Source organism: Jaculus jaculus, chromosome X, assembly GCF_020740685.1.
Source record: "Jaculus jaculus isolate mJacJac1 chromosome X, mJacJac1.mat.Y.cur, whole genome shotgun sequence".
Classification (NCBI taxonomy): domain Eukaryota; kingdom Metazoa; phylum Chordata; class Mammalia; order Rodentia; family Dipodidae; genus Jaculus; species Jaculus jaculus.
In genome coordinates this window covers 131,348,671-131,365,422 of record NC_059125.1, presented here as the reverse complement: position 1 = coordinate 131,365,422, position 16,752 = coordinate 131,348,671, and the positions used below count along the sequence as shown (strand labels likewise).

General features: G+C 41.0%; 1 protein-coding gene across 5 annotated transcripts in view; it reads right to left on the bottom strand.

Moving 5' to 3' along the window:
- The window catches only part of Phf6 (PHD finger protein 6), a 74,385-nt gene extending 65,700 nt beyond the window's left edge, over nucleotides 1–8,685 (bottom strand). For 3 of the 5 annotated variants that reach the window (XM_045140911.1, XM_045140913.1, XM_004653984.2), the window contains exons 1-3: nucleotides 8,522–8,685; nucleotides 3,675–3,854; nucleotides 3,343–3,444 (exon numbers count right to left, since the gene is read on the bottom strand). In XM_045140911.1, the coding sequence (XP_044996846.1) occupies nucleotides 3,343–3,444; nucleotides 3,675–3,812 (240 nt within the window). In that variant the 5' untranslated portion in view covers nucleotides 3,813–3,854; nucleotides 8,522–8,685. Of the gene's footprint in view, nucleotides 1–3,342; nucleotides 3,445–3,674; nucleotides 3,855–6,012; nucleotides 6,097–8,521 lie in introns of all 5 variants that reach the window. The other 2 variants (XM_045140912.1, XM_045140914.1) reach the window with 2 other exon arrangements.
- Between the last annotated feature and the right edge of the window lie 8,067 nt (nucleotides 8,686–16,752).

The following is a 16,752-nucleotide window of genomic DNA, read 5'->3' as shown; positions in this document are numbered from 1 at the left end:
AATAAATAAATAAATAAATAAATAAATAAATAAATAAATAAATAAAACAATAGCCGGATGTGGTGGTGCATGTCTTTAATCGTAGAACACGGGAGGCAGAGGTAGAGGGAGCACCATGAGTTTGAGGCCACCCTTAGGCTACACAGTGAATTCCTGGTCATCCTGAGCTAGAGACCCTACCTCGAAAAGCAAACAAAGAAAAAACAATAGGTACAGGTATAGTGTCTCAGTGTATTCAGTAAGAACTACAACTGGGGCTGGAGGGATGGCTTAGCGGTTAAGGCATTTGCCTGTAAAGCCAAAGGACCCAGGTTCGATTCCCCAGGACCCACGTTAGCCGGATGTACAAGGGGGCTCACGTGCCTGGAGTTCATTTGCAGGGCTGGAGGCCCTGGTGTGCCCATTCTCTCTCTCTTTCTCTGTCAACTAAATAAATATATGTATATAAATAAAACATAAAAAAAGAACTGTAAGTCATTCTGGAAAAGTCAATATCTAAACTGCAAAAACAAGGCTTCAAATGATGTCATTTTTTTTCCCTCCTAGTCTATCTTGGTGCTACATATTTAAAGATGATGGATTAAATAAATAAATGATAAGAAAGAAATGAATTTGCTTATGCAGAATATCTTCCTTCCTCTGATTCTTAGTAGGCTGATAAGGAAACCTTGAAAAACAGCCTATGGCTACAGGAACCTAGGAACTACACACTAGCATCTCTTCTTTCCCTACTGAATACATCCATCCTTGCAAGACTCCGACCCATCTACCTGTACCCTTTCACCTCAAGCCCTGATATCTTCACTCTATCCTTTCCTGTAGGGCAAATGAGCACCTTTGGAGCCAACCCCAGGTGCTGATCAACATCTCCCTTGAATGCACTCAGGACCAAGTGCTCTTGCTTTTGATTATTCTCAATGGGTACCCATGACCTACTTTTTACCTAGAAATCCAGATGAAGAGGGACCAGGGCAAAAAAGCTCACGGAACAAAATGCCTTAAAAAGCTGATTAGGGAGGCTAGTTACTTAGTTTATATGTAGTTTAGATATACAAAGCTCTTCATGTTTTTTCTCCTTTCCTGTTTGATTTATGGCCCCTTTGTTATTTCGATAAATCTATTCAGGTAGAAGTAAAGAAAACTAAAATCAAGTATTTTCATTACTTGGTAGCACATTAACAGTGCAATGGAAGCAACAAAAATGAATCTAAAAAAGTCTTAAAGTTATTTCAAAGTGAAATATATAAATGTTATTCTCTTCTTCCCTACATAAATTATTTAAATTCTGACATTTTGGGTGAAGAAAAGAGCAAAATTATATATCCAGGCTCAGATACACTCTTTTTTGTGCTGCTGTTCAATGTAAGATGTCCACAGCATGAAACAGCTTTGGACAAGTCATAAATCTTACTTGTTTATTTACTTATTTTATTTAGTAATAGCGCTGGAAATGAAACCTGCGGTCCTGTGTGTGCTAGTGAGTCTAGCTCCCAACCTTATGAGTCCTACACCCAGTATTGTATTAGATCTTTTATGCCAATTTTGAGTTATGCCAATATCATTATTTTGTAAGTAGTGGTGGTGTACACCTTTAATCGCACCACTTGGTAGGCTAAGGTAGGAGGATCGCCATGAGTTTGAGGCCAGCTTGAAGTTAAGGAGTGAGTTTTAGGTAAGCATGAGTTAGAGTGAGACCCTAACTTGAGGAAAAAAAAAGACAAATAAGTGAATGACTTATCTAAGGGCAACATAATGTGCCCATAGCAATTACTGAAGAAAAAATATAGGCCTCAGGGCTGGAAGTATAGCTTAGTGGTAAAGCACATGGTTTAGCATCCTTGAGGCTCTAGGTTCTATCTTTAGCACCAAAAAGCAGACCTTATGACCTGCCAGCCTAGTGAAGTCATATAAAAATAGCCCAAATAGCATTTTGAATACTGAATTACAATAGTGAAGCTACTGAAGGTACATTTATGTATGTTTTTGTTGTTGTTTATTTTTCGAGGTAGGGTCTCACTGTAGCCCAGGCTGACCTGGAATTCACCATGTAATCTCAGGGTGGCCTTGAATTCATAGTAATCCTCCTACCTCTGACTTCCGAGTTGTGGGATTAAAGGCATGCGCCACTATACCTAGCCATTTATGTATGTATTTTTAATAAATGAGTAAAACAAGTAATCTTTCAATTAAATACATGTTCCAAGATAAACTATGTGCCATAAACACCAGCTGAGATGACACTCCCTGCCAATCTTGCTACTGGGAATAAAGACAACTGCGGGACCATCACTTCAGCACAGCTTCAGAAAAAGTCCTGTATAATTCAACACAAGTTATCCAAACTCATAAATGCTGTGTCATACAGCTGAACTACAGTAAAATATTTTGTTTAGCAAGTGCTATCATTTTCCTGTTGAAGAGGTACTGTCATCTTAATTTCTAATGACCACAATAACCTTATGATGAAAAAGGAAAACATTTCAGAATTACAAAGATATATTTGAAAATCTGGGCATGGTGGTGCACGCCTTTAATTCCAGCACTTGGGAGGCAGAGTTAAGAGGATCACAAGGAGTTCAAGGCCAGCCTGAGAATATACAGTGGGCTAGAGTGAGAGAGTGAGACCCTACCTCAAAAAGAAAGTCAAAAAATAAATACATGAATGGAGACTTTAAACATGATGCATGAAGATTAAGCAAACTGCTTATTTTGTAAGTAATCACAGTCTCCAAGGTTTTAATTCCTTCTGAGAGAAATATTTCAATAGTACAAATATTGATTAATTCCTTTTATTGAGTTGTTAAAAAAAATTAAACTCACTTTTGGATTTTACTGGCAAGGAAAAAATAGCCTATGATTTAAAATTAAACTATGTTTCCCCAAGTGTGGTGGTGCATGTCTTTAATCCCAGCACTCGGGAGGCAGAGGTAGGATTGCTTTCAGTGTGAGGCCAACCTGAGACTGCAGTGAATTCCAGGTCAGGCTGGCCTAGAGTTAAGACCTACCTCAAAAAACTATGTTCAAGCCGGGCGTGGTGGCGCACACCTTTAATCCCAGCACTCGGGAGGCAGAGGTAGGAGGATTGCCATGAGTTCAAGGCCACCCTGAGATGACAGAGTTAATTCCAGGTCAGCCTGGACCAGGGTGAGACCCTACCTCAAAAAACAAAAACAAACAAACAAACAAACAAAAAAAACTATGTTCAAAATATGATACATAAGCTGAAGAGATGGCTTAGCAGTTAAGGTGTTTGCCTGTAAAATATGATGCACTCGAACATAAGCAATTTCCACCTTATTGAGTTTGAAATAATTTTTATACTCAGGAGGCATACCAACTTACCAGCTTTGTGCCTCTTTTAATTTCCTTTTGGACATCTTCAATAGAAAATCCACCAAGACTTTCATTGTCAGAGTGGGACGATACCAAAGCAGATGAAAAGAGCTATAAATTACATTTAAAAAATTAATGCTTATATGTAATGACAGCAAAACAATGAATATTATTAAAGTTAAGAAATAAATTTTTGTATTAAAATGGCACAGGCATTAGCATTAAACCACTTCCTAAAAATTTCAGGGTTTTTTTTTCCATATCCAGTTCGCTTATTCACTCATTATTAAAAATGTCTCAAAACTGTTCCGAGGACTTTTGGTTGGCACCCATGTACTTACCATACATTTATGGTGTGCTGCCACCTTCTGGTTTTCAGACACTAGTAACTGTCCACATTCCTTGTCTCTATTGGACTTACAAAAGCCACATTTGCGCTGTCTTGTAGGCCCTTTTTTCTGTTCAATTGAGCTTGACATTTTTAAATTGCCTTAGAATGGCGCTTTAAGCCTCAAGAAAAGCTACAGAAAATAAGAATGGCAACAAAACAGTTAATTTCATTTAAAAACCAGTTTATATTCATGTTAGTAGTTTAATGTTTGACCTAGGTTTTAATATATGCGCTTAAAAATAGCTACTTAGTATAAATTAATATTAAAAGCCAAGATGCTCATGTGCTCTCTTACTCTCTAGGAAAGCCCATTAAATCAAATCTAGAGTAATTCAGATACAACCCAATTAGGAGATAAATAAAATAAAACTATTTCTGTGTGGATAAAAACGTGTAATATAGCTGTGTACTGGGTTGCATGCTTGTAATCATGGCACTGAAGAGGCTGAGACAGGAAGAGCATGAGTTTGAGGCCAGCCTGGGCTACAAAGTGAAACCATGTATCACAAAGCAAAAACAAGGCTGGGCGTGGTGGGGCACACCGTTAATTCCAGCACTGGGGAGGCAGAAGTAGGAGGATCATCCTGAGCCTACATAGTAAATTCCAGGCCAGCCTGGGCTGAAATGAGACTCTATCTCAAAAAAAAATAAAAAAAAAAGCAAAAACAAAAACAAAAAGTACAATGTACATTAAATCAGCATCTGCTGGCATAATTATGAGATTTGTTTAAAATATATATGCACGTGCCCATTAAGGAAACAGAAAGAATTATATAGGGCTGGAGAGATAGCTTAGTGGTTAAGCGCTTGCCTGTGAAGCCTAAGGACCCCGGTTCGAGGCTCGGTTCCCCAGGTCCCACGTTAGCCAGATGCACAAGGGGGCGCACGCGTCTGGAGTTCATCTGCAGTGGCTGGAAGCCCTGGCGCGCCCATTCTCTCTGTCTATCTGCCTCTTTCTGTCTCTGTCACTCTCAAATAAATTTAAAAAAAAATGAATGAACAAAAAATTTTAAAAAAAGAAAGAAAGAATTATATAAAACATAGCAAAGGGGCTGGAGAGATGGCTTAGTGGTTAAGGTGTTTGCCTGCAAAACCTAAGATTTCATGTTCAACTCTCCAAGTCCCTTGTAAGACAGATGCACAATGACACAAGTTCACAAGGTTGTACATGTGCACAAGGGGTGCCTGTGTCTGGAGGTTGATTGCAGGTTGCCCTGGTGCACCAGTCCATTCTCTCTCTCTCATAAAAAAAAAAAAAGAGCCAGTGTTGAGTTTGCCTCAAAAAAAAAAAAAAAAAAAGCAAACACTAGTAAGAAGACTACAAAATATCTAGAACTGAATTTTATAATGCCAAATTTTTTCAAGTTCATATACTGATAAAATAATGAAAGTAAAAGACATTTACTTAGCCATGAGTTTAAAACACTTCTTTTTAAAACCTGAAGTATTTTAAGTAAATCATGAATATGATCTTTAGCAAATAGATTGTTGTTCTTCTGTTCCTTTTTCATAAGAAAATAAGCTTCTAATATTCTACTAAAAATGTAGTCTCTTCTAGTCTTTTGAGACCAATTACATATTCAACTATATTATATGACTGAGAGTTTTCCCAAGTCAGCTTATTAGTTAAAGTCATAAACTGACAGAGGTCTTCTACACGCAGAAACTTCCATATGTAAATGAGTAATGCTGTGTAATGGAAGGAAAATTCTGAATGAGCCTTGCGTTCGATCAAATTATAATTATAGCTTGTGGTGTCAAACCAAAAGAGGGAAGAAAAGCTGTAAGACAGAAGTCTTTAGCTTTAGATCATTTTCAATATGGATTCTTCAGAATGACATTAAACCAAAGTTACAGTTATTTGATTTGTGTGATTTCCAAGTTAACAGGACTAAGCAGTTCAAGAACCAGGTTGCCATACATAGCACATCACAATCAATAAAATTTCAAACTCTGTCTTTAGACTAATTTATTAAATTATTTTATTTATACATATTTGAACATTTTCATAACCCTGTTTTTTAAAAACTTACTAACACCACTCTGGCTTTCTAGAAGCATAGTGTCACCAACAAGAACTGGCAGCCAGATAATACTCTCTCTACAACCATTCTTAACTACTCAACATACAAATTCAGATAATCAAAATTTAACAGGAGGCCACAAAAATGTATTCTCAATAATTTATATCCCATATTCTTTTTTTGTAGAACAAGACTTCCAAGGTTTTGGCCATCTGTGCTCTGATGGGTTAACAAATTCTTAATGCTATCTGTAATTTTACATACCTGTCTTCTAAGTGGTGTCAGATACTTTACAATAAGACTGAATTATCACAGCTCTGGCTATAAACTGGAAACAGGCAGCAAACACTTTCAGAATTAAAGAAAAAGATATAAGAGAGAAACAAAAGGGGAAGTGTGTTTGTATTTGCTCAGGCAAGTGTGTGTTCAGTTGCTTTACCAAGAACATAGCTGCTCAAATTTTTAGAACTATGCAAAAATGCCAGGATTCATAAATAGCACAAAAATCTGATATCTGAGCTCTGAATTAGTTTTCTTTACTACCATGCAATGAATAATAGGCACTGTGAAGTCACTGTAATGTATTCAGCATTTCTCCAGGTCATCGAGGCCAGTTGAAGGCACATTATAAATCTAAGCTTTAATGTCCAATTTCTATACAATCCTAGCATTCGTTATAAAACTGACTTAAGATAAATAAAATTCCTAGAATGGAGAAATCACTCTGTAGTCTCAAAAGTAATTCCGAAATGGCATCCCCCAAATTCTAGCAATGTTGAATATTGCCTCTTTGAATTAATAAACAGGTAAATTTCTCATCCTAATTTTGAGAACTTGTTTTTCTAGATATCAAAGATTCCAAGATCTAAAAGAGAAAAAAAGGGTACACTTAATTTTGCATTGAAAAACATTCACGTATTTGTTTGGCAATCAGTTTCAATTTAATTTGTAAAATGAACAGAACTACCACACAAAAAGTGCAACAAACGAATTAAAAACTTTCCCCAATATGTAATGACTAAATGGATTTTTCCACTAAAATTCAAATAATGCATCTGTGCATATCTTGCTAATTTTTTACAGGCGCCTTATAAAACATGCAGCAGAGATCATCATGGAAACAATGACTCCTAGAAAAAATGTCTATCATAAAAATACAGATTTTTATCGACTGCTGTCACATTTGTGGTCTCAAGTAGAAGGGCATTCCAAGGATCATTACAATAGGGTTGATAATGACCCACAACTATATGACACTTTCATTTAAATGTAAGAGGGTTTCCATAGCATGCAGGGCTAAGTTTGACACTTTAACCCAACAATGAAGCCCTTTCCTTCTAAGAAATACATCATTATGGACAGTGTTACAAAGCAGAAATAAAGAGGCAGCAGCAGTAACAGTCTAAGATGTATAGTTTAAATGTGCAAAAAAAAAAATTGCACGAGATAGATTAGTTAGACTGAATCCAAATTAATGCGTTTGATTTTCCGAGATGCTGTGAAGCATCAAGGTAGAAATAACGTGACACATCAAAGACAGCATTCAAGAACCAACTCGAGTCCTCAATCAATGCCTGATATCTGAAAGAAGATTTTCACAGAAACAAACAAAAACTGCAGTCCCCAAAGATTAAAATATTTTTCCATGTAAGCAAGTTGGAATATACAGATCACAATACATCAACGCAATCCACAAAAGAGACAGTATTTCTGCCAGGAAAGTTACGGTAGGGAGAAATAAACGAACAAGAGATGTACCGGAAGGGCACCTGAATTTGGTTGCACGATATTGTTACATGCTTCGCACTGCCTTTTTTTTTTTTTTTTTTTTGCCGTTATTCAAAAGGAAACTAAAGGAATTTTCCAGTTGTTTCAAGCCAAAGGGTAGAGAAAGAATTTGGACTGTATGAATAAGACCTGATATTACGTAGTAGCCAGATGAAAATGAAGGGCTTTTCAAAATCAAAAGATTTTTTTTTTTAAACTTACACGCAGAATATCGAAACGGATGGGAATTGCGAAAGAATACCGTGCTTTTCCGCCCATATCCTAAAGGATGGTTCACAGAGCAGCCCGGACCCTCTCCGTTATTTATTCCCCAGTCCTCACTAGCCTCCTCTATCTCTCTCTCATCGAGGCGCTGGATGAACTCGAAAAACTCTCTTCCTCGCAAACACTTCGGCAGGTTTCCTTTCAGTGGTGAAGTCGGGGGGTCCCCTAATCGCCCTTTGCCCACCCCTCTGGCATCCGGGATCGTGTCACCCCAGCACTTTCTGAACGCCCCCTTCCCCTGGGGAGTTCGTCCTCTGATAATCTTCGCGGCCAGCTTCGGCGCAGACATCAGTTTCACCCCTCATCCCGCTCGCCCGGGAGTTCTTTCCTCGTTCCGTAAGGCTAACCCCCATGCCATTCCCCACAATTCTCCCTCTTCCACTTCCCAAACTCCGAGTCCCCCTCCTTCCTAAATGGGTCCTAAGCGATAGGCGAGAGTCCCATATGCCAGCTTTTCCCTCCTCCGATGTGGAGCCCCCTCCCCCGAAGTCTCCGCTTCAGCCCCACGTCTCCCCGCGCACCTCCCGAACCACTTTCTCGCCAGCCTCTCCGCCAAGTGCCCACAATGAGCGGCGCGTCTGGGGTCCCTGACAATGAAGCGAGACCACCAAGAGTCCCCCCCTTCACAACGGGCAGGGGCGGCGGCCTGGCCACCGCCATCCTCCTTGTCTTCTCCCGCCAGTCAGAGAATGGGGGGCCCCTGGCTTCCGTGGGGACTCACCAGCGGGGCCCGCAGGCGGACGGCAGGAGAACAGCGCCAGCGAGGGGAAAGAGAAAGAAGTCGGTCTCGGTTCTCCAGCACAGCCTAAGAGCGGGGCTCTGTCGCCGGAGGTTGTTTCCTTTCATTCGAGGAGAGACGGGCTCGCCGAGCGCCCTTACGTTGCCCCCCTTTGCACGCACACGACCCACATAACGTTGAGACGTCTCGAGCGCGCCGCGGGCTCTGATTGGCTGCTGAGACGGGGAGGCTGAAGCTGATGACCCACAGCGCATGCGTAAGGGCCACCCCCTGTACGGATCGGGGTGGTAGGCCCCGCCTCCTGCTCGCGCGCGTACCTTCTATTCTCCGCTCCGCCGCTCCGCCAAGTGTTTGGGGCCAGGATCGGAGGATAGAGAAAGAGATTCAAAGATATTACTAGGGATGGGAAGGAGAAGGAACAGGGTTGGGACTAGAAACCGTAATACCTTGGTCCCGGGTAGCTTGGTTTCGATAGCGATTCAACTGGATAGGCCTTATCCCTTGCACTTGTTCACCGAGGCCTTTCACATCCATTATTTCATTGTATTCTCCTGGCATCCCTTTGAGGTCCTCCGATTGCCTCATTTTATTGCCAGAAAAGGCACAGCTCGTGGTGAAGTAAGCTGACTTGTTTTACAATCTTTGGGCGAATCATTTTCACCTCTGAACCTGACATTTTTTTTTTTTTTGTCTTTAAAATGGGGGTGAGATAATACCTCCCAGGCTCATTGTGAGGAAGAATGAGAGAATGCAGCTAAAGCGTGTATTACTATTCCTGGCATATAACAGGCTCTCCATAAATTCTGGGGTTTTCATAATCAGAAAGCATATAAGTAATTTTTCTTTATAGCATAAACACAGAAACCAAACATCTAAACCAGCGCTTTCTTCTTAGATATATTGGAGCCAGACTCCTAGATTGGGGTCTCAGCTCCCCTCACTTTCAGCTCTATGACCTTGATCACGTTCAATTACCTCTTGGTCTCTCAGATTCATCTAGCCTAAAATGGACAACATAATGGTATCCATCTCAAAAGGTTGTTGTGAGAAATGAGTTTACATATGCAAATCATATTAGAATAATGCCGGAGGTCATGGTATGTATGGCCTCAGGCTGAATGCTAGTCTTAAGGAAAAAAAAAGAAAGGAAGGAAGGAAATAATCCCAAACAAACCTCTGAACATTTAAACAACCGCTTCAAGTGGCTATTTTTCCTAGATTTGCACACTGGGTTCAATGTTATTTCCACAGTTTCATCAGTTCTTTTTTTTTTTTTTTCCTTTCTTTGCAATGTCAATCTTAAATAAGAATCCACAAGAAAACAGTAACCATAGTGGTGTAACATTGCTACCATTCAAATGGTACCCAGACAGGGCAGACAATCAGTCCTTTAGCTACAAGTATCCTTTAGCCCTTTTATCCAGGCTCTCTGCTGCCAAAGGGACTGGCTACAGATTTGCATAAGGAGATCCAGAATGTGTATTTCAAACATTTATTCTATATGTGAAAACAGGTCCCCACCCCACACACACCATTTTCCAATAGCTTTGCATCCTTACTGTGCTAGCGATTGCACAAATGATTGTGTCAGGGAGAAAATAGTGTTTGTGCAGTGTGTCACCTTTTATTCACAAATATATTCTATTTATTTATTTGAGAGAGAGAAAGAGGCAGAGAAAGAGAGTGAGAGAGAGAGAATGAGCTTGCCAAGGCCTCTAGCCACTGCAAACGAGCTCCAGATGCGTGTGCCACCTTGTATATCTGGCTTATGTGGGTCCGGAGAATCGGGCAAGGATCCTTTGGCTTTGCAGGCAAATGCCTTAACCACTAAGCCATCTCTCCAGTCCCAGTGTGTCTGTCACCTTTTTTTTTTTTTTAATTTTTATTTATTTATTTGAGAGCGACAGACACAGAGAGAAAGACAGATAGAGGGAGAGAGAGAGAATGGGCGCGCCAGGGCTTCCAGCCTCTGCAAACGAACTCCAGACGCGTGCGCCCCCTTGTGCATCTGGCTAACGTGGGACCTGGGGAACCGAGCCTCGAACCGGGGTCCTTAGGCTTCACAGGCAAGCGCTTAACCGCTAAGCCATCTCTCCAGCCCATGTCTGTCACCTTTTAATGCTACACCCAGCCCCACATTTTCTACCCTTTATTTGTTCTTTCACTCAAGCATTCGTTTCAACAAAAATTCAATTTAATAAACATTTGCAAAATTAATAAGTCCCAAACACAAAAGAGACATAGATGAATACAACATAGCCTTTGAACTCAGGATCTAACAAGTGATCCCAACAAGCAAGCCAATGCAGTGAGATGTGAATAATAGCTTTATTAGAGATACAAGCCTGATCCAGACATCTGCCAATTGGGAATAAACAATAATAGAAATAAAATAAAATAAAATAGGATACGAATAAAAATATACAGCCCTTGCTTTCAACTGTTTACAGTCTAGCAAGAAAAACTCAACTAGGAACCCTTCTGCACTGCTGGTGGGAATGCAATCTGGTCCAGCCATTGTGGAAATCAGTGTGGAGGTTCCTAAAACAGCTAAAGATTGATCTACCATATGACCCAGCTGTAGCACTCCTAGGCATATATCCAAAGGAATCATCTCATTTCCTTAGAAGTACGTGCTCAACCATGTTTATTGCTGCTCAATTTATAATAGCTGGGAAATGGAACCAGCCTAGATGTCCCTCAACTGATGAGTGGATAATGAAGATGTGGCACATTTATACAATGGAGTTCTTCTCAGCAGTAAAGAAAAAATGAAGTTATGAAATTTGCAGAAAAATGGATGGACCTGGAAAGGATTATACTAAGTGAGGTAACCCAGGCCCAGAAAGCCAAGCGTCACATGTTCTCTCTCATATGTGGATCCTCGTTACAGATGATTGGGCTTCTGCGTGAGAAGGAATATACTTAGTAGCAGAGGCCAGTAAGTTAAAAAGGAAACATAAAGGGAAGAGAAAGGAAGGGAGGAGGGTACTTAATAGGTTGATATTGTATATATGTAAGTACAATCATTGAGATGGGGAGGTAATATGATGGAGAATGGAATTTCAAAGGGGAAAGGGCGGGGGTGGGGAGGGAGGGAATTACCATGGGATTTTTTTTATAATCATGGAAAATGCTAATAAAATTTTTTTTAGAAAAAGAAAAACTCAATTAATTACATTAGGAGATGTGCTTCAGCGAGTACCTAACATGGTGAAAAGGAAGTGTAGGTCCAAAGAGAGTTCACTAGAAGTAGAGGTCAGTGGCTTGGGGATACTTTTAGGTCAAGGTCTGGTAGCCAGCCCCAATTAGCATGATTGACAGATACAGCCTGTTAGTTCATGCTTAGTGCCTGAGAATCTAGCAAAGGTTCTACTGAACTCACATTGATTCCCTACTACACGCCCACCTAAACTCTTCTGGTTTTTCCATTTATGCTCTACATCCTGCTTTTTGTAATTCATACTCAGCAAAGACCCTACCTGTACAGCTTATTTAGGAAAACAAAAACCATTTGAGCTAAGCTCCTTGTAAGTCTTTCAAGACAAGAGAAAGAGTTGTCCTTCCTGATTCCTGACACTCCTTTTATCTTTATTTATGTTTTCTTGGGTATGTGTACATGTTCACCTGTGTGGCGTTCATGTTGGTTGTACTTCTCAATCACTTTCCATCCACTTACTGAGATAGCGTCTCTTTCCAGAGGCCAGCGCTCACAATTGGGTTAGCGTAGCTAGCCAGCTTGCCCTCAGGGATCCTCTGTCTCCTTTTCCCAATCTTTGTGACTATAGGCTGACCACTATGTCCACCCAGGGTTTACCTACGCACTGGGGATTCGAACACAAGCCCTCATATCTGTTCCCTTGGCCTCTGTGGCCAAGGATGACCTTGAATTTCCAATCCTCCTAATTCTACCTCCTTGATGGTTTGTGCCACCATGCCCAGTTTATAGGATGCTAGGGTTCAAACTTTGGGATTTGTGAACACCAGGCAAGCACCCTAAGAGTGCCCTACATTCCTAGGGCTGTGATTTTTAATGCATGTGTATGGTGTGTGGTGTGCATATGTGTGTATACATGTGGGCACACATGTGTGCAGATACACATGTTTATGCTTGTGGAGGTCAGAGATTGACTTCACATGTATCTTCTTGGATCCTAGAGCTGTGCTTTGAAAATCCCACCCTTTCTATGCTCTGGAAGAGCTCATTCCCACAGACTGCTTGAGGGGCATCAGTTGCTCTGCTCTCGTTTATTTGCCTTGAAACCTATGTGCTTCCTCCACCTGTTCACAGGTCATTCATTCAGCAAGCATTGCAGATACCTTCTGGATACCAGATATTATGCCAGACACTAGGTCTTCTCTCCCTCTGCTTCTCTCTCTTTCTCTCTCAAATAAATAAAATGAGCTGGGTGTGGTGGCATACGCCTTTAATCCCAGCACTCGGGAGGCAGAGGTAGGAGGATTGTCGTGAGTTCGAGGCCACCCTGAGACTCCATAGTGAATTCCAGGTCAGCCTGGGCTAGAGTGAGACCCTACCTCGAAAAAAAGAAAAATAAATAAATAAAATGAAAAATAAAAATATTTAAAACAGAGAAAAGACACTGGTCCTGAATTCACAGAATTCTGTCTGAATGAGGAAGTAAACTACGTAATCAGAATTTTAGGTAAACTGCTATAATAAATTTAGAAACCCAGAGGATTTCTGGATGCTGTGCAGCAGAGCCAGAGGCATTTTTTTTTTAATGTGTCCGAAAGGTCTTTTTGTTTTTGTTTTGTTTTGTTTTCTGAGGTAGGGTCTCACTCTAGCTCAGGTTGACCTGGAATTCACTCTGTAGTCTCAGGGTGACCTCAAACTCATGGCAATCCTCCTACCTCTGCCTCCTTACTGCCAGGATTAAAGGTGTCGCTGGGCGTGGTGGCGCACACCTTTAATCCCAGCACTCGGGAGGCAGAGGTAGGAGGATCGCCATGAGTTCAAGGCCACCCTGAGACTACAGAGTTAATTCTAGGTCAGCCTGGACCAGAGTGAGATCCTACCTCAAAAAAACAAAACAAAACAAAAGGGTGTGTGCCACCACATCCAGATAGGTCTTTTTATTTATTTTTTGTTTTTAAAGATTTATTTTTATTTATTTATTAGAGACAGAGAGAGAAAGAAAGAATGAAAGAATGGGCATGCCAGGGCCACTAGCCACTACAGATGAACTCCAGACACATGTGCCACCTTGTGCATCTGGCATAGGACCTGGAGAATCGAACCTGGATCCTTAGGCTTCACAGGCAAGCACCTTAACTGCTAAGCCATCTCTCCAGCCCTTTTTTTGTATTTTTAATTTATTAGAGACAGAGAGGCAGAAAGGGAGAGAGAGAGAAAGGGAGGGAGGGAGAGAGTGGGCATACCTGGGCCTCCAGCCACTGCAAATGAACTCCAGATGCATACACCACCGTCTGCACTTGGCTTATGTGGGTCCTGGGGAATGGAACCTGGGTCCTTTTTTTGGCAGGCAAGCACCTTAACTGCTAAGCCATGTCTCCAGCCTCTGCATTATTTTGATCTGGATCTTGAAAGACAGGTCAGAGGCCTCCAGAGTTTGTATTTATAACCTCATGAGTTTACTGAAAATATGCTCAAAGCCCACATTGGGTTGTCTTTTTTTTTTTTTTTCTGAGATAGGGTCTCACTCTGGCTCAAACTGACCTGTAATTAACTATGTAGTCTCAGGGTAGCCTCGAACTCATGGTAATCCTCCTACCTCTGCCTCCCAAGTACTGGGATTAAAGGCATGCATCGTCATGCCCGGCTTGGATTGTCTTTCTAAAATTTATTTTTATTTATTTTCAATGAGACAGAAAGAGAGAATATGAATGGGCATACCAGGGCTTCCAGCCTCTAGAAATGAACTCCAAATGCATGTGCCACTTTGTGGGTCTGTCTTTACAAGGGTACTGGGGAATTGAACCTGGTTGTTAGGCTTTGCAGGCAATCGCCTTAACTACTGAGCCATCTCTCCTGCCCATTATTATTATTATTATTATTTTGGTTTTTCAAGGTAGGGTCTCACTCTGGCTTAGTCTGACCTGGAATTCACTATGTAGTCTCAGGGTGGCCTCGAACTCTTGGCGATCCTCCTACCTCTGCCTCCCGAGTGCTGGGGTTAAAGGCGTGCGCCACCACGCCCAGCTTACTGCCCATTATTTTTTGTAACCACATTTATTGACTTTTTCCCACTTCATTCTTTTTTTTTTCCCAGACACAGTCTGTATCACAGACTGGCAGAGAAGTCATTTTGTAATTAAGGATGATTTTGAATTTTTGATACTCCTGCCATCCACCTCCAAGTGCTGTGATTACAGGTAGCCCTACTGTGGTATAGCAAATTCCTTGGATTTGAAATATGCCCTTCTTAGGGTAGGGGGATGGCTCAGCCTTTAAAGGAGTTTGTTTGACAATGTGAGACTTGGTGTGCTCTAGACACTGCCCAGGAAGCCAGCAACTATGGCAAGAAGAATGATTTAGAGACTCACAGACAACCCTAAAACATTGTTGAATGTTGAGTAAACACTGAAGCTTAGCTCAGTATGTTGATGGACCATCAAAGAAGAAACCCAGAAATCACAGTCAGTGCCTGCAAAGTATGAGTTAACTCTGTGGACAGCGTGAACAGGCACCTGCTGAATAGTTTCAGCCCTATCTTGTCCTATCCTTCCCACAGCAGGTTAGTCAAGGAATGTTGTTAGTCCCATTTTACAGAAGAAGAGGTTGTTGAGCAACTAAGTAACTTGCCCAAGGCAATGCAGTTAACAAAGGATGAGCCGTGTTTCGAAGAATAAATACATTTTATCTCGGGGGGGGGGGGGGTCAGGCTCTCGGTTACAGTATTGCACTACCTCTTGCTTTATAAGTGTGTTTATTACCTATCTCTTGACTGACTACAATGAAGCTTAGCCAGGGAAAGGGCTTCTTTTTTTAAGACTTATTTTTATTTATTTGAGATGGGGGTGAGAGAGGAAGAGAGAGAGAATGGGCATGCCAGAGCCTCTAGCCACTGCAAACAAACTCCGGACGCATGCACAACCACGTGCATCTGGCTTTTGTGGGACCTGGAGAATCGAACCTAGGTCCTTAGGCTTTGCAAGCAAACGCCTTAACCGCTAAGCCATTTCTCCAGCCCCCAGCAAGGGCTTCTTTGACTATCATGTTGGTTACTCTAGAACTCAATGAAGTAAGAATATGGGAAATGGGGGAAGAAAGTGCAGTGAAGAATTGGGAAAAGTGGAACTAGAATGGAATGAAATCATCCCAGAAAGTTAATAAATATCGTTCCAAGCTCCACCTCAAGATGTTGTAAAGATTTGCAACAGGAGCCGGGCGTGGTGGCACACACCTTTAATTCCAGCACTTGGGAGGCAGAGGTAGGAGGATCACCATGAATTTGAAGCCACCCTGAGACTCCATAGTGAATTCCAGGTCAGCCTGGGCTAGAGTGAGACCCTACCTCGAAAAACCAAACTAAATACTTAAAAAAGCTTTGCAACAGGATTCATTAATGATTCATGTAACTACCAAGCTCCCAGGTAAGATTATGTTGCACAATAAGTAAAAACTTGCAAATCCCTAACCTGCAACCATTGAGATGTGAAAAGGATATGTAAGTATATGTTTATATAATGTGAACATTTCATGTGTTACATTAGGATTTTAAAGAGCACTCACTCATTCAGATTAGTAACACTTATAGACACTTCAGTGACACCATATAGTAATAACTGCCCTTGTCATAGGTCTGGTCTTACCTTGATGGTTAAATACCATGATCAGATGTAGTAGCTACACTACTTCAAGAGAAGTATAATAATAAGACGAAAAGATGGAGAAATTACATATGGGTAATGGAGCTGGTATCCACAAGGAATCATAATCAAGACCGGAAGGTAAAAGTGCCAAGTGAACTCTACACAAATCGCAATTCCAGGTTAACTTTTCAAGTGCCTTAACTTCCCCATGTAGAAATAGAGAATGCTGGGCAGACCTTTCTTAAGAATTTTTCATGACATCAAAATAAAAGAGAGACTGATCGAGATGGGGAGGGGATATGATGGAGAATGGAATTTCAAAGGGGAAAGTGGGGGGGGGGGAGGGTATTACCATGGGATATTTTTTATAATCATGGAAAATGTTAATTAAAATTGAGAAAAAAAGAATTTTTTATGAG